Source organism: Nerophis lumbriciformis, linkage group LG28 (assembly GCF_033978685.3).
Source record: "Nerophis lumbriciformis linkage group LG28, RoL_Nlum_v2.1, whole genome shotgun sequence".
Classification (NCBI taxonomy): domain Eukaryota; kingdom Metazoa; phylum Chordata; class Actinopteri; order Syngnathiformes; family Syngnathidae; genus Nerophis; species Nerophis lumbriciformis.
In genome coordinates, this window is record NC_084575.2 from 23,366,161 (window position 1) to 23,388,563 (window position 22,403).

The 22,403-nt window shown below is 38.8% G+C and overlaps 1 protein-coding gene across 10 annotated transcripts in view; it reads right to left on the reverse strand.

Moving 5' to 3' along the window:
* The window catches only part of itpr1b (inositol 1,4,5-trisphosphate receptor, type 1b), a 254,529-nt gene that overhangs the window by 70,566 nt on the left and 161,560 nt on the right, over positions 1–22,403 (reverse strand). For all 10 annotated transcript variants that reach the window (XM_061923933.2, XM_072916599.1, XM_061923928.2 and 7 more), the window contains 4 exons: positions 20,119–20,319; positions 5,852–5,962; positions 3,281–3,376; positions 3,067–3,201 (listed from right to left, as the gene is read on the reverse strand). In XM_061923933.2, coding sequence (XP_061779917.2) covers positions 3,067–3,201; positions 3,281–3,376; positions 5,852–5,962; positions 20,119–20,319 — 543 coding nt within the window. The remainder of the gene's footprint in view (positions 1–3,066; positions 3,202–3,280; positions 3,377–5,851; positions 5,963–20,118; positions 20,320–22,403) is intronic.

Below are 22,403 nucleotides of genomic sequence, written 5' to 3' on the forward strand. Positions count from 1 at the left end.
TTTCCCCCATTTAAACAAGACTGTGCAACCACTGGAATGTTTGCTACGCACTATAGAGTTGTTTGTTTGTCACGATGTGTCAAAAAGTGTCTTTGGTGGCTAACTTGTCACCGTCTGTATGACAGTTTTTGGGTTTGGTTTGTTTTTTTCCCTCTGTTTTGTGTTTCTTCTTGTCTAGCGCACTGACTTTTCTTGCACTTTCAATTTTGGTTTGTTCTGCAGTAACTTTACCCCTGCGTCTGAGCACTAATTTCCTCACCTGTCCCTGCTTGCCGGTTCATTGCATCTTCTGTATGCTAGTGTACTGTTGCTCTCTGGGTTTATGCTCGACTTTAATAATTTTTCTTTCGCCTGGGACCTAATTAAAGGGGCCCTATTATGCAAAACCAACTTTTCTTACCTATTGGTACCTGCTGTTGTGTGTTCGGGAGCTGCATAATTCCCAAAAATTTGAAATAAAACCGTGGAGGCATTGCGGAGATATTTATAAAATAATGTTGCTTTTCTTCCTACTTCTGCACAACCGGTGACGTCACCAGTTGGGAAAAACGTCACCAAATTATTCATTTTTTGGTATAAATGTACCCAGGGTGTCAAAAAGGTAATTTTTTTTCCGCTATCCTCTTGTCGTGGGTCGTGCATGGACATGCATCCCCCGTTGTTATTTCTAATTAAAATTAGCGCAAAGTTCGAAATAGCTATGTAAGCGCTAGAAACGGAAACAGAGTGCCGTGGAGAAGCCGCAGTCGAAGTGGAGGGATGTAAATAACTATATATCAATGCTATACTTTGACACAAGAACCAACTTTATGTAGACCACAAGGAAGTGTTTTAAATGTAGAAAAACCATATTATAAATATGCCTTTTACTACATCACATATATACTTCCAGTGTGTATATAAAACCTTAATGGAGGTGTTTAGATGTTTTTTTAAAGGCTTTATAGGCAAAATAGCGCAAGGAGCATCGGTTCCCTTGTAAGTGGACTTTTGCTCGCATTTATTCAGTAGAATTAAAAACATGTGTGATTGTCCTACATAAGGACTGTAAATGATAGGCAAAAAACAAAAGTGCAGTTCATTTTAAGATGTTTTACTGATTAGCAATTTACACTAGAGCACGGGTCGGCAACCTTTACCAGTCAAAGAGCCATTTTGACCAGTTTCACAAATTAAAGAAAACAATGGGAGCCACAAAAATCTTTTGAAATTTAAAATGAAATAACACTGCATACAAAGTATTTTTTTTGCTTTGTGCTATGTATAAAAGATCTCAGACACGCGGCCCACACCTCAATACGAATATTGAATGTTAGTGCGGCCCGCGGGTTTTACATGTATGGCGCTTGACAGTGTCATACTTGTCAACCCTCCCGATATTTCTGGCAGACTACGTATTTCAAGGCAATTGTTCTTTCCAACGTGCCGTGATGGTACAACAATTAGCGCCCGTTACAACCAGCGTACGGGTCCAGCCACGCGTTGTATGGACCTTCTGCTTGCTCACGTAAGTGACAGCAAGGCATACTTGCTCAACAGCCACACAGGTTACACTGACGGTGGCGGTATTAAAAACTTTAACACTCTTGCTAATAATGCGCCACACTGTGAACCCACACCAAACAAGAATGACAAACACATTTCGGGAGAACATCTGCACTGTAACACAACATAAACACAACAGAACAAATACCCAGAATCCCATGCAGCCCTAACTCTTCCGGGCTGCATTATACACCCCACGCTACCAACCCCCGCCCACCTTAACCGACGCACGGAGGGTAGCAGGGGTGTATAATGTAGCCCGGAAGAGTCAGGGCTGCATGGGATTCTAGGTATTTGTTCTGTTGTGTTTATGTTGTGTTAAGGTGCAGATGTTTTCCCGAAATGTGTTTGTCATTCTTGTTTGGTTTTGGTTCAAAGTGTGGCGCATTATTAGTAAGAGTGTTAAAGTTGTTTTATATGGCCACCGTCAGTGTAATCTGTGTGGCTGTTGAGCAAGTATGCCTTGCTGTCACTTACGTGTGCAAGCAGAAGATGCATATAACAAAAGGCTGGGCTGGCACGCTGTTAATACAAATTGTAGAGGGCGCTAAATGCTGTACCATCACGGCACGCCCTTATTGTTATTGTAAGGGTGAAAATCGGAGAATAGTAATCCCGGGAGTTTTCTGCGAGAGGCACTGAAATCCGGGACCGGGACTCTCCCGGGAAAATCGGGGGGGTCGGCAAGTATGCAGCTGAGCCGCATCAGAGTGATCAAAGAGCCGCATGCGGCTCCGGAGCCGGGGTTTGCCGACCCCTGCACTAGAGCAATGGTTCTTCACCTGGGTTCGATCGAACCCTAAGGGTTCGGTGAGTCGGCCTCAGGGGTTTGACGGAGCCTCCGCCGTGGAGGTCAAGACACACCCGACTCATCATGTAAATAAAAACCTCTCCCTATCGGCGTATTACGGATACCCCCAAACAATGTTCCCTCTAATTTTCCATCTCATTTCCAGGTGTGTAATTTGTTGTGAGTTCATGCACTGTGTTGGTTTTGTTCTTTGAACAAGGTGATGTTCATGAACGGTTCATTTTGTGCACCAGTAAAAAAAACGTAACTGTCTTGAATTTGAAAAAATAATTTTTATTTTTCACTAAAGAAGGGTTTGGTGAATGCGCATATGAAACTGGTGGGGTTCGGTACCTCCAACAAGGTTAAGAACCACTGCACTAGAGTTAAAAAAAGTGTGAAAACCAACCATTTGCCCTACATGAATAGACTTTGCACTACACACTGTAGATGCCTTTTCACATTTAAGAACCGGACACAGCAGATTATAAAAAATGTTTTTCAAACCCAAGTATGTTTGATTAATCACGTGGCTGTGAGGTGATGCTTGTCCGGGCGTGGTAATAAACTTTAACTGGTATTAACGATGTACTACATAAAATGGATATTCTGGTATTCAGCAGTGCAGTGCTTGATGTGCAGGATGGGAGATATCACACATAATTAGCAGCAATGAGGAAATGTCACAGTATATGCGTGTCATGTGGCCATGCATGTGCGGACTCGCTTACTTGATGTGCCAAGATGTAGATGTTGTGGCCAACATTCTGTGGCGATGCAGAATGTTCCTCTTCTGCTTCCTCACCCTCTTGAGGCTCTTCTACCTCTATTTCACCCTGCATGTATGCCTTTTTGATCACTTCAACCTGCATGGATATCATGTCAGAAGTAATCAACATGTTGTATGTAAATACCACAAGGACTTGTATGGTTTAACCCACATACCAGCTCTTTAGGCCTCATGTTGTACAGTATCCTCTCTGCATTCTCACTGTCATGGCGACTCTCCATGATGGCAAGAAGCAGCTTGGAGGCATTGTTCTATGGAAGATCAAGTATATGACAAGCCTCACATTTAATTATCATATGCTTTGCATATGTCATTCTGCAGCAATAGTGCACATAAAAGGTAAAACATGCAATAAACAGAATGGCACAGTAGAGCCTGGACTTCAACTGAGACAAAAAAAAGCTTAGTCTGCCTCATGTATTTCAGGCTTGATAAATAAAAACAAGATTGTCTCATTGTTGTGTTTAATTATATGAGGTCATCGTTACACAACAATAAACATACAACAACAATATCCATCACTGTTGTACAGTTGCAAAATACATATAAATGATATGATACTACAATTTGATGAGTGCAGACAGATCATTGCTAAGGATCTCTCAAAATGTCTGGCAACATGTGAAAAACCGGTAAACTGATAGCAGGGTGCAAAACAAGCTTCAATCGCCAATATACAACATTTTTATTTTTCTTCATAGGATGATGCGGATTAGTTTGATCAGGGGTGTCAAACTCATTTTAGCTCAGGGGCCGCATGGAGGGAAATCTATTCCCACGTGAGCGGGATGGGGGTAAAATCATGGCATAATAACTTAAGAATATACCTACCACAACTTTATCAATCAATCAATCAATCAATGTTTATTTATATAGCCCTAAATCACAAGTGTCTCAAAGGGCTGCACAAGCCACAACGACACAACGACATCCTCGGTACAGAACCCACGTAACTTTAGATTGTTTTCTTTGTTTTACTTTGGCCCAAAATAGAATAGGCACCTTCTGAAAATGTATGTGGAAGGGGGCGTGGCCTGCGGGCCTGCCGCAGAGCGGGGTGTGTAAGGACCGGCTTCGAAGACAGTGGCAGGTGAGTCAAATGCCCATCTGGGGCTTGTTATCTACCGTATTTTTCGGACTATAAGTCGCAGTTTTTTTCATAGTTTGGCCGGGGGTGCGACTTATACTCAGGAGCGACTTATGTGTGAAATTACTAATACATTACCGTAAAATATCAAACAATATTATTTAGCTCATTCATGTAAGAGACTAGACGTATAAGATTTCATGGGATTTAGCGATTAGGAGTGACAGATTGTTTGGTAAATGTATAGCATGTTCTATATGGTATAGTTATTTGAATGACTCTTGCCATAATATGTTACGTTAACATACCAGGCACGTTCTCAGTTGGTTATTTATGCGTCATATAACGTACACTTATTCAGCCTGTTGTTCACTATTCTTTATTTATTTTAAATTGCCTTTCAAATGTCTATTCTTGGTGTTGGGTTTTATCAAATAAATGTCCCCCAAAAATGTGACTTACACTCCAGTGCGACTTATATTTTTTTCCTTCTTTATTATGCATTTTCGTCCGGTGCGACTTATACTCCGGAGCGGCTTATACTCCGAAAAATACGGTAATCACCTGTCGCCCTTATTAGCAGCAGCCGGAACGAGACACGTGGTTGGGAGTTGGAGCAGAGCGACACACGCACAGAGCCAGAGAGCAGACTGAAAAGGCCTAAAGTATATATTGCTGAAAAGCAAATGAGACTTGTGTATGACAATAAAAGACTGGCTCAAACCTGTACACCGGGCTCAAGAAAGATCTATCGGACTCAGGAGAACCCACCCACCATAGAGAGACTTCCACAGTATGTATGTATCACAAATGATCTTCTTGACAAAACATTTCGTTAGTTGAAAATTCTGAAGAAAAAATTGGTAAAGTTTCAAAAACACGAAGAACACAATGAATTTAGACTTAATCTCAGTGTGTCTACAAAGCACTTCAGCTTTAAGTCACAGACCATCTGGGATTGAACAAAAAAAACTAAATAAAGCATAAATAAAAACTCATCTATGTATCAACCAAGTCATTTGTCATGTACACATATTAGTCCTGTGCTAACTCAACAAACCATACAAACTGAGGTAGAAACTATTCAAGAGTTACTCCCTGCCTTGTAGGCATCACTGTGTATTGATAGAAAAATAAAAGCTGTGCAATGTGTGAACAATTTAAATAAATCCAAAAGAAAATGAATAAAAGACTGACAGTATTGCAGCAAATCACACACTGTTCACTTCTTTAAAATTTGCACAGAAGACAATTACTTTCACAGAACTATATCAATGTGCAGTGTCTCATGCAGTATTTTAAGTGGGATTAACAATTGTTTATTTTACTCCCGTTTGTTTTACGTTGGGTCGAGGGGGAGAAGTCGCAGTCACGCTTTACCGTTTACCTCTTGCTCGCCCCCATATAAACTATTTGCTTGCCTAACAGAATTTATATTGCAGTGGACACATTTAGAACAGCAGTTTCTTTAATTAAAAAATGCAGCCCAATTTTAGACTAAGCAAACTCATTGAACCTGTTCACGGGCCTCATCCGGCCCGCGGGCCTCATGTTTGACATCTCTGCGTTAGATGTTATACACTTTCACTATGGTGACTAAACAGGCTGAAAAAAAATAAATAATAAATCGATCACTTACTTTGAGTTCCAAAACCAAGTCCATCCTCTTCTTTCCCAGGGGGTTAATGTCATTCAGGATAAGAGCTATGATAATGTCAATACCATTGCATTCATGAGTGGCAATGCAGTTCTGCAAGGAAAATAAAGAGAAATCTAAACATCAACACTGAATTTATTGACATGAATCCCTTTATCAATGGCAGATGTGTGACCATATTGACTACATAGAAAAACACAAACATACAATGACTCATGACACATACTTGCCAACCCTCCCGATTTTCCCGGGAGACTCCCGAATTTCAGTGCCCCTGCCGAAAATTTCCCGGGGCAACCATTCTCCCGAATTTCTCCCGATTTCTACCCGGACAACATTATTGGGGGCGTGCCTTTAGGGCAGTGGTCCCCAACCTTTTTGTAGCTGCGGACCGGTCAACACTTGAAATTTAGTCCCGCGGACCGGGACTTTTTTTAATAAAGAAATACAATCATGTGTGCTTACGGACTGTATCCCTGCAGACTGTATTTATATACATTGATATATAGTGTATATATTGTGTTTTTATGTTGATTTAATAAAAAATAAAAAATAAACATAAAAAAATTTCCTTGTGCGGCCCGGTACCAATCGGTCGGCCCGGTGGTTGGGGACCACTGCTTTAAGACACTGCCTTTAGCGTCCTCTACATCCTATCCTCACGTCCGCTTTTCCTCCATACAAACAGCGTGCCGGCCCAGTCACATAATATATACGGCTTTTACACACACACATAAGTGAATGCAACGCATACTTGATCAACAGCCATACAGGTCACACTGAGGGTGGCCGTATAAACAACTTTAACACTGTTACAAATATGTGCCACACTGTGAACCCACACCAAACAAGAATGACAAACACATTTCGGGAGAACATCCGCACCGTAACACAACATAAACACAACAGAACAAATACCCAGAAGCCCCCACCCCCGAATTCGGAGGTCTCAAGGTTGGCAAGTATGTCATGACATCCCATGAGTTGACTATAGTAATTTAAATAGCAGGTCTTGTTACGTCTTCGACGCATGGCTGCGATTGTCGTGTTCCTTCCAAGGCAGAAGACAAGCAGGAGGAGTGTGCAGGTAAGATTAAAGTATTTTTAATAAATAAAAGGCAGGACAAAAATACAAAACTGAGGACGCTAGCAAGCGTGGAGCTAAACAAAAAACCAAAATGTCACCAAGGGTGAAAAACGGGGAATGCTGGACGGCAGAATAATCTAAAGAGCGAGGAGAAAACCAGGGGAACGTAAATGTTGCATAAAGCAAACATTGACCCAGCAACTATTGCTGGGTGACAGGAAACTAAAAAGGGGAGTGATTAACCAAAACACCTGGTGGGAACACTAATTGCAAAACTAAGACAGGTGAGGAGAATCAGTGCCCATGGAAACCAACAGTAAACAGGGAAAGAGGGTGCACCCAGGAAACAGACTAAAACAAACATTACCAACATAAATCATGTCATGATCCGGGTAACGGATCATGACAGGTCTAGCGTTAAGACCAAGGTACAAATGTTAAAATGCTGCACTGATGTGTCAACATTTGCATTTGAAAAATAAAGGTATTTTTTCCGGAAAATATAGCTCTGTAGCAGAATTTCTAACAGCACCTGCCAATGTGCTGCAACTGTGCTATTTTACTGGCTTATTAACCTTGATTTTGTGTTGTTTTGTTTTGGCCTGACTTAGTGCGCGTTTGATTTGTTACGGCTATAGCTGGGCCGATACACATGTTGCTGAACGACATATTGTCCCACAAATTATTGCCAATATACAATATTATTGTCAGCATTATTTTGAGACCACATTAGGCACTAAAGTAATCACAATATATAATAATTATAATATAATATTAAATGCAGGTAACTCTTTCAAACAAAATAACTTATTTCTCATCAGTATTTTTTTTTACCAAATAACAAAACTGTCCTAAATAAATAAACAAACAAACATACAATTGACTCTCGGTTAGCAAAAATTGCATTTCAATAAGTAGTGAACATCTTGAAGTGACATTTTTTCCCCAGTTGGAAAGGCTATGTCAGGTGGTGTGTTGTTCTTCCCATCACCTTCCTCGGCATACTGGCTTGTTCTTCCGGGTAATCTTGCTCATTCGGTTTGAAGCTGAAATATTCCCACATTGGGATATTTGGTTTTGCAATCGTTGTTTTTCTCCTAACTTTTGACTAGAGAGGCTGTGTCTGTGCATGTACGTGAGCTAAAGATTATGAATGGATGACAAGAGGATTCACGGTGCTCATTTAATTCTGTTAGCTCAAGTGCTCAGAGTGTTGAACAGAGGGAACCCCTTATCCGCCCACAGACGAAGAAAAGAAACACACAAACATGGCCATTTATCGAGGACGGCAAAGTTATCAATTTCATTTTTAGTTATCGTCCGATTAATTCAGAGGTGTCAAAGTCATTTTCACTGAGGGCCACATCGCAGTTATGCTTGGCCCCAGAGGGCCGCTTCAGTGAATACTATTATTACACATTTTTTTAATGCATTTTATTTGTAGATTTTTTTTAAACTAAAATGTAAAAAAAATATGGTAAGTTGCAATAATTTCACCTTAAAATTTTGTGTATAATACTGAAAATGGAAAAACCGTACTGCTGTTTTTATGGTAAAAACAGGCAGCTCAGTAGCCAGAATTTTCCTGTAACATTTTAATTTGTTTTTTTTAAAAAGGAACATTATCACCAGACCTATGTAAGCGTCAATATATACCTTGATGTTGCAGAAAAAAGACCATATATTTTTTTAACCGATTTCCGAACTCTAAATGGGTGATTTTTGGCGAATTAAACGCCTTTCTATTATTCGCTCTCGGAGTGATGATGTCACAACGTGACGTCACACCCGGAAGTAATCCGCCATTTTCTCAAACACATTACAAACACCGAGTCAAATCAGCTCTGTTATTTTCCGTTTTTTCGACTGTTTTCCGTACCTTGGAGACATCATGCCTCGTCGGAGTGTTGTCGGAGGGTGTAACAACACGAACAGGGACGGATTCAAGTTGCACCAGTGGCCCAAAGATGCGAAAGTGGCAAGAAATTGGACGTTTGTTCCGCACACTTTACCGACGAAAGCTATGCTACGACAGAGATGGCAAGAATGTGTGGATATCCTGCGACACTCAAAGCAGATGCATTTCCAACTGGACTGGACAGATCAGCTTTCAGGAAAAGAGAGTGGATGAGGGTATGTCTACAGAATATATTAATTGATGAAAACTGGGCTGTCTGCACTCTCAAAGTGCATGTTGTTGCCAAATGTATTTCATATGCTGTAAACCTAGTTCATAGTTGTTAGTTTCCTTTAATGCCAAACAAACACATACCAATCGTTGGTTAGAAGGCGATCGCCGAATTCGTCCTCACTTTCTCCCGTGTCGCTGGCTGTCGTGTCGTTTTCGTCGGTTTCGCTTGCATACGGTTCAAATCGATATGGCTCAATAGCTTCAGTTTCTTCTTCAATTTCATTTTCGCTACCTGCCTCCACACTACAACCATCCGTTTCAATACATGCGTAATCTGTTGAATCGCTTAAGCCGCTGAAATCAGAGTCTGAATCCGAGCTAATGTCGCTATATCTTGCTGTTCTATCCGCCATGTTTGTTTGTATTGGCATCACTGTGTGACGTCACAGGAAAATGGACGGGTGTATATAACGATGGTTAAAATCAGGCACTTTGAAGCTTTTTTTAGGGATATTGCGTGATGGGTATAATTTTGAAAAAAACTTCGAAAAATAAAATAAGCCACTGGGAACTGATTTTTAATGGTTTTAACCCTTCTGAAATTGTGATAATGTTCCCCTTTAATGTAAATTAAAAAAAAAAAATACAGTAAAATTTGGACACATGAGCTGTTTTTTGTTTGCTTTTTTTTTTTCTTTACCGCAAATCAACAACTGTAGATTTATGGGTGTATTACTGTAAATGCCAAAATGGCACTACAGTTTATTACAGTAAAAAAAGTACTTTTTTAAATTTAGACAAAAATGCTGTAAAATTCTATTTGTACTTATACATTGTACAATTTGATGGATAACTTGCTTTGAAATCATTATTATTAGTATTTATTTATATTTTAAAAATGGTTTGAATGTTTGATAACCTGACCTGGTTAAATAAAGAAAATTGAAATTGAAATTTAATAATAATATATTTTTGCATAATTAGACAACATTTAAGTTAACACAGTTTGCGATTAAACGGAGTACCGTATTTTTCGGACTATAAGTCGCAGTTTTTTTCATAGTTTGGCCGGGCTCCAGTGCGATTTATATATGTTTTTTTCCTTCTTTATTATGCATTTTCGGCAGGTGCGACTTATACTCCGGTGCGACTTATACTCCGAAAAATACGGTACATATATTTTTTAAGAAAGAATACATCCAGTAAGAAAAGTTAAAGTACTTTATTGATACATATTACTTGCAGGCTTTCGAGGGCCAAATAAAATTAAATGGCGGGTCACATCTGGCCCCGGGGACCTGGAGTTTGACACCGGTGGATTAATTGATTTAGGGCCCAGGCCTTGTAACACGAGTGTTGCGGTGCGGACCAGAAGTCATGCTGCTCCAGTAGTACCGGAGAAAAAATAAATGTATCGGTAGGGCGCCAGAAAAGAAGGGCAAAATACAGGCGATCCCATCGAAGCAAATGAAAGGGTTGAAATGTATGACGATGCAGTCTGCTCCAAAATAAACACATGACAATACATTGGAATTAGATGCATGGGGGAAAACAAATGTATACAACTGATGCCACACTTTCAACTAAAAATAATATACATGAATGCTATTGCTAGTTAATCCGTGGAGTGTTACTTTCATATGCATTAACAAAAGCATCACTGCAGGACATGTTATACGTCATATACAGTGGTTATTCAAATGTATTTCTTTGTAAGCCAGTATCACTTGTATGTTTGTATTTACTCCACTCAATGTAAGCATGGGTTTTGGGATGTGTGCAGTGTTTTAGTTCTAGTTGTCCTATGACCTAGAAGATTGTAGGGGCGTAGCAGATGAGATACAACACACCAAGTCCTTCCACCTGTCGGTATTTGGCAATATCCAGAAGCTGGTAGAATGACATGTTTGTCCATGTTTTGATGTTATCTCTCCAAGTCATTCTGGGGTGACCTCGTTTTCGCTTTCCTGCTACAGATCCTTGAAGGATGGTTTGCGCAATGTTTGGTGTTGATCTTGTAATGTGGCCAAACCAGGACAGTTTGCTGCTTTTCACATTTTGAAGGAGATGTTTGTTGACTCCATTGGCTGTAGTTATTTCACTTCTGATGTATTTATTGGTTGTATGTAGGGATGTCCCGATCCAGGTTTTTGCACTTCCGATCCGATACCGATATTGTTTTTGCACTTCCGATCCGATACCGATACTGACCGATACTGGCCTATCCGAGCATGTATTAAAGTTTAAAGTTATTTAGCCTACTTAGTTGTCAGAATCATGTTGAAAAGGGTTTTAGTACTCTCGATAACAACTAGCCAGCTGAATTAGGGGAGTTTGAATAATACACAATGGTTGGTAACAAGAAACTGACCTGTTTATTCAAGGATAAACACAAAATAGACAAAATTATACATGACAAACAGAAATGGCATAATTGAAACTAGGGCTGGGCGATATGGCCTTTTTTTAATATTGCGATATTTTAAGGCCATATTGCGATACACGATATATATCTCGATATTTTGCCTTAGCCTTGAATGAACACTTGATGCATATAATCACAGCAGTATGATGATTCTGTGTGTGATTGATTGATTGAGACTTTTATTAGTAGGTTGCACAGTGAAGTACATATTCCGTACAATTGACCACTAAATGGTAACACTCCAATAAGTTTTTCAACTTGTTTAAGTCGGGGTCCACTTAAATTGATTCATGATACAGATAAATACTATCATCATAATACAGTCATCACACAAGATAATCACATTTGATTATTTACATTATTTATAATCCGGGGTGTGGAGGGGGGCGCCTAATGTAAGTGTCAAAAAGACAGCCAAAAGAGTTTGATATGAGAATAAATCTAAAGTTAAAATATAGGGTAGAAATGCACCCATTTGCAGGAAATGTTGTCTTGATTTTCAAAATGTTCTTTCAAGGCTTGCATGTCTACATTAAAACATTCTTCTTCATACTGCATTAATATATGCTACTTTTAAACTTTCATGCAGAGAAGGAAATCACAACTAAAAAAATCACTAATTTTTTCATACGGTGTTGATGTGGAAATTTTTGCCTCTGCATTTTGATGGTATGGACGTGTGGCACCGAATGGAGATAAGCGTCTCGACAGACGTATATTTGAACAATGATGACGAAAACTGTTTTCTCTGTCGTGTCCGTGTGTCGAAAATTGATATGCGCTTATTTTTTTATTTGATTTTGTGCTTGGCATAGATTTGCTGTGCGTAGAGGACGTTTGAGCAGGTGCGCACCTTAGCGGCTGCGCTAGCATCACAGCTAACGTTAGCCATGCTGCTACCTCTCTGCTGGGAGAGGACGTATACGTATGTGACGTGTGACGTGTGTAAGAAGTTGCGCTTGCTGTCTGTGAGAAGGAGACAGAAGAAGGAGTGGGAAGAGCCTGTAGTGCAATGCCAGCAGCTAAAAGCAACTGCGTGAGAATCCACAGACCTGTGGATGTGTTGAAGGTGTGCTGGAAAATGCGGAACGGAAATAGGGAGCAGCAGAAAAGTGGAATGTATTATTTAAATCTGTGCGTTGGAAAACACGGACCGGAGTTTTTTTTTAAACTGGATCTGGATCGGCATTTTCCCATGCCTTGCCGATACGCATTTTTTGGCAAATATCGGATCGGGACATCCCTAGTTGTATGAGCTGTGTATGGGACTCTCAGGAGACGACGATAGCATTTCATCTCAAAAGCCTGGATCCTATTCTAAGCTTGCAGAGTGTCCAGCTTTCACAGCCATAGAGGACAGTGGAGAAAACAACAGAACGAAGGAAGTGGACTTGGGTGCTTGTTGAGATGTTGTTGCTCTTATTAATCGGTTAATTGTGTCAGAGACTACAGTGCTCTGGGCACTCTTGTCCTGATCTCTTTGTCAGACTTCCCATAAACTGTAATGGTGGCACCAAGATACTTGACGTTTTCATCTTCCTCAAGTAGTATTCCTCCCATGGAAACTCCTTGGCTTGGTATGTCAGAAGCATGCCCCATTGTCATTGTTTTGCACTTTTCTGTGCTTAGTTCAATTCCATAAGCTTTTTCCACATCATCTAATCTTGCTGTCAAATCACTAAGTTCTCGTCTAGATCCAGCGAGTAAATTAATGTGATTGTGTGTGCAGAGTGTAGTAAACAAATGTATTGGAGGCTTTTAAACTATGTCCTTCACAGATAAAACCAGAAGTTTGTGTAATTAGTGCAGCACATCTGTTTAGAAACAGCAAGCCCATGTCTGCAGATCTGTGGCATTCCAACAGACTATATTTAAACAGTTCAAAAAGCCCCCAAAGGCAGTCTATTAATGACCGATACGCTTGTAAATTTAAATATCACACACCCTGCGGACACGGCCGTCATGTGCTGAGGAGGAGGGTCACATTTCTTGACTGTAGGTCAACTTTTTTTGACTGTCTGTTTGCATGTTGCCTATAATAAGCGTTCGTTATGCTATACGACAGCCAAATTGAATAATCACAAGAAGAGCTTTATTCAATTGAAGATTTAACACACTTTTTACTCCCTTTAATGCAAACGGAAAGATTAACAAATGTAACCACATCAGTTGGTTTAATCTAGAATCTAGAAAATTTTGTTATCACGGTTATTGTAACCAAAACTATCACGGTTATTATTATCGCGGTAATTTTAAATGTGCTCAAAATTTTGGAAAACTACTTTTATTAAAAAAAAAAAAAAACACATTCAAAATGTATACATGTACCTCAAGTGGAAAGTTAAATGTACATATGAAAGCAACACAAGCATTATGAACAAAGTAATATGGCAGAAAAAAAATAATACTATAAATAAATAAAAAATACATGTGAAAATTTCGCTAGATGGCACCTTTTGGTCATAAGATGTAACTGCATTTTTTGTCCATATATATATACAAATAGTGTTCATATATGAGGTTTAATCTTACACATAGAACTGCCCGATTATGGGCAAAATAATAATTACGATTATTTTCATCAATATTGAAATCACGTTTATTAATCAGGATTATTCATTATGTTTGGTAAAACAGTGATAGGGTGTGAACCAGACGCCAACATGTAATTTGTAATGTAATTTAATATCAAATAATGTTCTGGATAAACGTTATCTATATATTTAAAGACACATATTTGTGTTTTTGTTCATTAAATAGTATCAGCCTTTCAGATTTGTATTACACGATGTCTTTATCTCTATTTTTACATTTTCATAGAGAGAGGTATTTTTTAAGTTATATACATTTACCGTATTTTTCGGAGTATAAGTCGCACCGGAGTATAAATCGCACCTGCCGAAAATGCATAATAAAGAAGGAAAAAAACATATATAAGTCGCACTGGAGCCCGGCCAAACTATGAAAAAAACTGCGACTTATAGTCCGAAAAATACGGTACATGTACTAATGTGTGTACATGTACATGCTGTATTGGGACAGATCCATTGAGAGTTTGAGCAGAAATTTGTCGTATAGGTATTAATTATACACTATAGAACATTACCAAAATGCAATGTCACATGACTGGTTATCAAAGTAATTACTTTGTGGAATGAAAAAAAGAAAAAAAGGAATGTAAAAAAACATGGTGTATACTTTTTGATATCAATATAAAACACAAAGCAGTTTGGCTAATGAAGATAAAGTCTAATAAACACACTTTGTTCTTCAGTGCAACAATTTGGCCAACAAAAATACACAGGAGTGATACCTCTCACATCTAATACACAATCCTTGTGCCTCATTGACAACTCAGCCTGTGTTCAATTCGATGAGATGACAAAACATTTTAGTGAGTATTGATGTTATTAAAACACTGACAAAGTTAGCAGTTAAAATAAAGGACGAGTGAGCACCCCAGTAAACAAACTTAAGACTTTTTAAACAAGTTGTGGAAACGTTCTTGACACATCGCCTGCTGCATGGTAACTCTCAGTCCCAACAGCTGACGGACGGACGCTAGTTGCACGTTCAAAATGAAACCGCGACATCAAATATTTTTTTCCTCCAACAGCATTGTGCTATCAAACGTACACTGAGACTCCACGGAAGTAGAAGCGATTGCAATTAAGTAAAGGGAACAATTTCAAAGCAAAGTCCGTGCAGTCGCTGCCTAACGGGTCTAGTGCACGTGCTGCGGCGCTTCAGTTTTCAGGAAGTAAACAGTGTTGTCTAAAATGCATTAATAAATTAAGTTTTTTCGGTAATTAAAAATGTAAATGGTATTAATTAACCGTCTGGAATTTTACCTCGGTTTATAATTTTTCCGTTTCCCGTTACATCCCTAGTTTAATCATACCAGTTTTACATTTGCAAGAAAAGACTGTAGGGAAAGAGGATGGCTCATGTGATGAACAATGATAGACTAGTCAAAAGGACATCTGACCACAGAAGGATGACGTTAAAGTGATTGTTTGTCACGGTTACCTTGCCTAGAGGGCGCTAACTGTCGAACAGACTACAAGCATGATATCCTGCCCTGTCCCTGCTCTGAGCAAGTAAGCTACACCCCGCAAAACACACGCACGCAGGAAGCCATGACTGCATCTTTTTGCTTGCTTCTCTGGGACTGCGTTTGTGTATGTGCATGCACTATGGAACGTGCGTGTGTACGAGACAGTCATATGTTAAAGCCGCGGCATCTTATTTGGGTCAAATGTCAATCTTAAAAATATACTATTACCAGTAAAAGTAAGCATAGGTGGTTCGTAAAGTGCTACTTATACTTGCCTTATACTATTGCTGGGTTGCAGCCATGTGACCGAGAGACACTTCCTACAAAAATTCCCCTTACAACTAGAGCAGGGGTGTCCAAAATGTTTACCACTGAGGGCTACACTCTAAAAAAAAATAAGAATGTGGGGGCCATTTTGATGTTTTTCATTTTCAAAACAAATACAATATATATATATATATATATATATATATATATATATATATATATATATATATATATATATATATATATATATATATATATATATACACACACACACACACACACACACACACAGGTAAAAGCCAGTAAATTAGAATATTTTGAAAAACTTGATTTATTTCAGTAATTGCATTCAAAAGGTGTAACTTGTACATTATATTTATTCATTGCACACAGACTGATGCATTCAAATGTTTATTTCATTTAATTTTGATGATTCGAAGTGGCAACAAATGAAAATCCAAAATTCCGTGTGTCACAAAATTAGAATATTGTGTAAGGCTAATACAAAAAAGGGATTTTTAGAAATGTTGGCCAACTGAAAAGTATGAAAATGAAAAATATGAGCATGTACAATACTCAATACTTGGTTGGAGCTCCTTTTGCCTCAATTACTGCGTTAATGCGGCGTGGCATGGAGTCGATGAGTTTCTGGCACTGCTCAGGTGTTACGAGAGCCCAGGTTGCTCTGATAGTGGCCTTCAACTCTTCTGCGTTTTTGGGTCTGGCATTCTGCATCTTCCTTTTCACAATACCCCACAGATTTTCTATGGGGCTAAGGTCAGGGGAGTTGGCGGGCCAATTTAGAACAGAAATACCATGGTCCGTAAACCAGGCACGGGTAGATTTTGCGCTGTGTGCAGGCGCCAAGTCCTGTTGGAACTTGAAATCTCCATCTCCATAGAGCAGGTCAGCAGCAGGAAGCATGAAGTGCTCTAAAACTTGCTGGTAGACGGCTGCGTTGACCCTGGATCTCAGGAAACAGAGTGGACCGACACCAGCAGATGACATGGCACCCCAAACCATCACTGATGGTGGAAACTTTACACTAGACTTCAGGCAACGTGGATCCTGTGCCTCTCCTGTCTTCCTCCAGACTCTGGGACCTCGATTTCCAAAGGAAATGCAAAATTTGCATGGTTGGGTGATGGTTTGGGGTGCCATGTCATCTGCTGGTGTCGGTCCACTCTGTTTCCTGAGATCCAGGGTCAACGCAGCAGTCTACCAGCAAGTTTTAGAGCACTTCATGCTTCCTGCTGCTGACCTGCTCTATGGAGATGGAGATTTCAAGTTCCAACAGGACTTGGCGCCTGCACACAGCGCAAAATCTACCCGTGCCTGGTTTACGGACCATGGTATTTCTGTTCTAAATTGGCCCGCCAACTCCCCTGACCTTAGCCCCATAGAAAATCTGTGGGGTATTGTGAAAAGGAAGATGCAGAATGCCAGACCCAAAAACGCAGAAGAGTTGAAGGCCACTATCAGAGCAACCTGGGCTCTCATAACACCTGAGCAGTGCCAGAAACTCATCGACTCCATGCCACGCCGCATTAACGCAGTAATTGAGGCAAAAGGAGCTCCAACCAAGTATTGAGTATTGTACATGCTCATATTTTTCATTTTCATTCTTTTCAGTTGGCCAACATTTCTAAAAATCCCTTTTTTGTATTAGCCTTAAGTAATATTCTAATTTTGTGACACACGGAATTTTGGATTTTCATTTGTTGCCACTTCAAATCATCAAAATTAAATGAAATAAACATTTGAATGCATCAGTCTGTGTGCAATGAATAAATATAATGTACAAGTTACACCTTTTGAATGCAATTACTGAAATAAATCAAGTTTTTCAAAATATTCTAATTTACTGGCTTTTACCTGTATATATATATATATATATATATATATATATATATATATATTAGAGTTGGCCGATAATTTCAGCCTGCCGATATTATCGGCCGATAAATGCTTTAAAATGTAATATCGGAAATTATCGGTATCGTTTTTTTTGTTTTTTTTTTAATCGGTATTGGTTTTTATTTTATTTTTTTAATTAAATCAACATAAAAAACACAAGATACACTTACAATTAGTGCACCAACCCAAAAAACCTCCCTCCCCCATTTACACTCATTCACACTCATTCGCACAAAAGGGTTGTTTCTTTCTGTTATTAATATTCTGGTTCCTACATTATATATCAATATATATCAATACAGTCTGCAAGGGATACAGTCCGTAAGCACACATGATTGTGCGTGCTGCTGGTCCACTAATAGTACTAACCTTTAACAGTTAATTTGACTAATTTTCATTCATTATTAGTTTTTATGTAACTGTTTTTATATTGTTTTAATTTCTTTTTTTATTCAAGAAAATGTTTTTAATTTATTTATCTTATTTTATTTTATTAATTTTTAAAAAAAAGGACCTTATCTTCACCATACCTGGTTGTCCAAATCAGGCATAATAATGTGTTAATTCCACGACTGTATATATCGGTATCGGTTTGTATCGGTATCGGTTGATATCAGTATCGGTAATTAAGAGTTGGACAATATCGGAATATCGGATATCGGCAAAAAAGCCAATATTGGACATCCCTAATATATATATATATATATATATATATATATATTTTTTTTTTACCTTTGAGGTCCCCTCAAGTTTGGCCCCGGGGACCCAGATGGGTCTGAGTTATAAGTGTTAAAATAGGTCATGTATCAATATATATATTTAAACATTTTTCAACGCTTAAATCTCTAGATCATCTGTTGATATTTTGTTTATGTTTTCATGCCCTTTTTGTAAAAGAAAACCCTGTTTTCTATTATTTTTTTGAGCAACGACATGAAAAAAACCCACTCAAATTATTGGCGATCCAAAAGGGCCCACTCATAAAAGTGTTCAAACTAAGGCTTACCTTTTTTTTTTTTTTTCCCCCCGACACTTAAGTCTATAGATAAACTTTAGATCTATTAGTCTATTATAAGTTTTTATTTTTTTAATGTTTTATTATTCCCGGTGAGGTGTTTCGGACATGTACAGTCGGGAGGAGGCCTCGTAGCAGACCGAGGACACGTTAGGGGGACTATGTCTCACAGCTGGCCTGGTTACGCCTCGGTATCCCCCCCTGTAGAACTAGAGGAGGAGGCCGGGGACAGGGAAGTCTGGGGATCTCTGCTTAGACTGCCGCCCCCGCGACCCAGACTCGGATAAGCGGAGGAAAAATGGATGGATTGATGTTGTATTTATTTATTTGTTTGTTTTATGCCCTTTTTGCCAAAGAAAACTTTATTTTTTTATAGGATTTTTTTAGGGAAAATATAGTGGAATATTTGATACGAAGTATATATATATATATATATATATATATATAGTTTTTTAGCAATGACAGCTTTAAAGAAAAAACAGCCTGCAAGGCAGCTTTGTGTCATTAGCGTCAACATTGCAACTTATTCTCATTATGGTATACATGGTTGCTCTTATATTGCACTTTTTTGATATAAATACTTTTTTTTTTTTTTAAATAGTACTTTTAGAATGTGCCACAAAATTAGCTGCAGGCCGCAAATGGCCCCTGAATTAGAGAAAACATGTTGCGGTAAGTTGTAGATGTTTTTTTTTAAAGTTTTAGCTGTGCATATGCTAACATTGGCCATGTCATAACATTATAAGCAGGGGCGCCGCTAGGGATTTTGGGCCCCATGAAAAGAATCTTTACAGGGCCCCCAACACAGTGTCATTATTTTTTCTGTATTATAATTTCATCATCATTAGGGGCCTCTCTGGGCCCCCCTCCATCATGGGCCCCTAGAATCCGTCTCCTTTACCCCCCCTTTTCGGCGCCCCTGATTATAAGTGACTGCGAAATGGGCATATTTTGTCTCGGTTTCTCACACACAAACACGCACGCGCGCACACACACACACACACACACACACACATTCTTTTATTTATTACCTTCTTCAGACCTCAGAAAAATGCCTACTTCTAGTATTATGATAAAAGTCGTATGCAAGTCAACATTTTACAAGAAAAACTGAACATTTGTGCAATATTATGATAACATTTTTAATTTTACTCAATAACAGTCGCAATTTTACAAGAAAACTTAACAATTTTGGCAATATTATAATAATCGGAATTTTGTCTACTCTACCCAACTCTGATGATCACAAACTCAGTTTGACAAAACACAACTGGTACGAATCAGAGACAATCCCACATCTGTACCCTTGTGTCTTGAGTGTATGCGTGTGTGTGTGTGTGTGTTGGTCACCTGGTTCTCATGACAGGGACCTTGACAGTATTCAGTCAGGCTTTCCACAGTCTGGTTGATGAGTCCCACATTCTTCTCATTAATGTACAGTCCGAGCAGACCCAGACCTCCTGTGGTGCTGCCGCAAATACAGTCCAGGAATTGAAGTGTCTCGCAAACCAGATTGTAGTTGTTCTTATTATTCTGATTGCGTAGGAAGTTCTGGGGAGGAAAGGAGTTCAAATCAGAGGCGTCTCGATACAACTTTTTCACCTCCAATACAATACCGATATAAGAGCCTTGACTATTGGCTCTAATATGATATCATACTTTGGGTAATTTCACTTAATCAAACATTTTCCTAACATTAAATATTCACACAAAGCACAATGGTAGGTACGAAAAACACCAACCTATTAATTATTTACTGTCTGGAATTCACTTATGTCGTCTCTAAGTTGAAGTGGAGTGGTAATAGTTTTTTCCAACTGTTTGTTACTGGATTCTTTCTAATACGCTTCTGCCTTGGAGACTTTATAGCTGTTAAGTGATATGCAACTTGAATTATTTTATACAAATGTTGTGTTATAGACTGCAATATTGTTCAATTAATGACACTTATAACATATTCCTAGCTTGTGTGCAATGGTGTGCTTAGCTGTTGTGTAGATGCTAGTCTCTAGTAGCCTATATCATGTTTACTTTTTGTAAAGGACTTCACTAAAATACGGGAAAAGACAAATTGTGTGTTTATTGAAGGACATTTAGATGTTAACTGGCTGTCAAGTTTTGTACAAGCAAACATGCAGCAGGACTGCTTGTATCAGCAATTTTAGATGCAAACCGATATAATACCATAATTGTCTTTGGCTGATATCGGACCAATCAGCGATCAATATCGGATCGGGACAACCCTATGCTAAAATAAATAAAACAAAGCTACCGTAATTAACAAAGAAAATTTAAAGCATTGGCACATTTTAAATGATGAAAAAGTGATTAGGTTTGTTAACCCTTTGAATAGATCGCTGACAGTAATATAAACAACATAATGTAGCATGATTGTTAGACACCTGCATCCTCACATTTATTGAAATCGAAAGGGACAAGCGGTAGAAAATGGATGGATGGATAGATAAACACCAGTCAGAATTTATAGTCTGAGACCAAGTAATCACTGACAAACTTATAAAGATAACAGAGGTCAGATCCTCTCTTGCCCAATGACTATTTTTTGGAACATAAAGTTTCTCATTCATTTGTACAAAAGCTAAGGTGACTATTTTAGGCATAGCACCCGCAATATAACCAAAATGTTGCACGTGTGGGTGTATATCTTGCACCCACACTGGGTCTTATTAGACCAGACAGAGTGGGTCTGCACCAGCCCAACTCAGTTTATCTGTTCAAGCTGCAAAAGTTTACATGCATGCTGGGATTTTATCCCATATGTGCCATCGTCTTGGGACAGTCCATCAAATCTGTAGTGAAGCCTCAGTTGTCATTACATAAACAAACACTAAAGCTATTTGACCAAAAACCAATTAGGCATCATCACTGCCAGATTACCTGAAAATATAGCATGATGAGTTTTGATTTTTTTTTATAAATTTCTCCTTTTTAAAAGCTATTTTAAGTGTCTTGAGTAGAGATGTCCGATAATGGCTTTTTTGCCGATATCCGATATTCCGATATTGTCCAACTCTTAATTACCGATTCCGATATCAACCGATACCGATATATACAGTCGTGGAATTAAAACATTATTATGCCTAATTTTGTTGTGATGCATTAAACAATGTAACTTTACCATGAATTGATTAACGTGGACCCCGACTTAAACAAGTTGAAAAACTTATTCGGGTGTTACCATTTCGTGGTCAATTGTACGGAACATGTACTGTACTGCGCCATCTACTAATACAAGTTTCAATCAATCAATCAATCAATCAAAAACAAGGTTTTCCAAAATAAGAGAACAACGTCAACTCCATTATGGAAAAAAGTGCCAACATGGCACTGCCATATTTATTATTGAAGTCACAAAGTGCATTATTTTTTTTAACATGCCTCAAAACAGCTTGGAATTTGGGACATGCTCTCCCTGAGATAATCCTGATATCCATTACAGCTATAGGAAATACTATACTTAGAGTATACTAGAGCATACTTGCCAACCTTGAGACCTCTGAATTCAGGAGATGGGGGGTGGGTGGGGTGCGCGGGATTCGGTGGTAGCGGGGGGTGTATATTGTAGCGTCCCGGAAGAGTTAGTGCTACAAGGGGTTCTGGGTATTTGTTCTGTT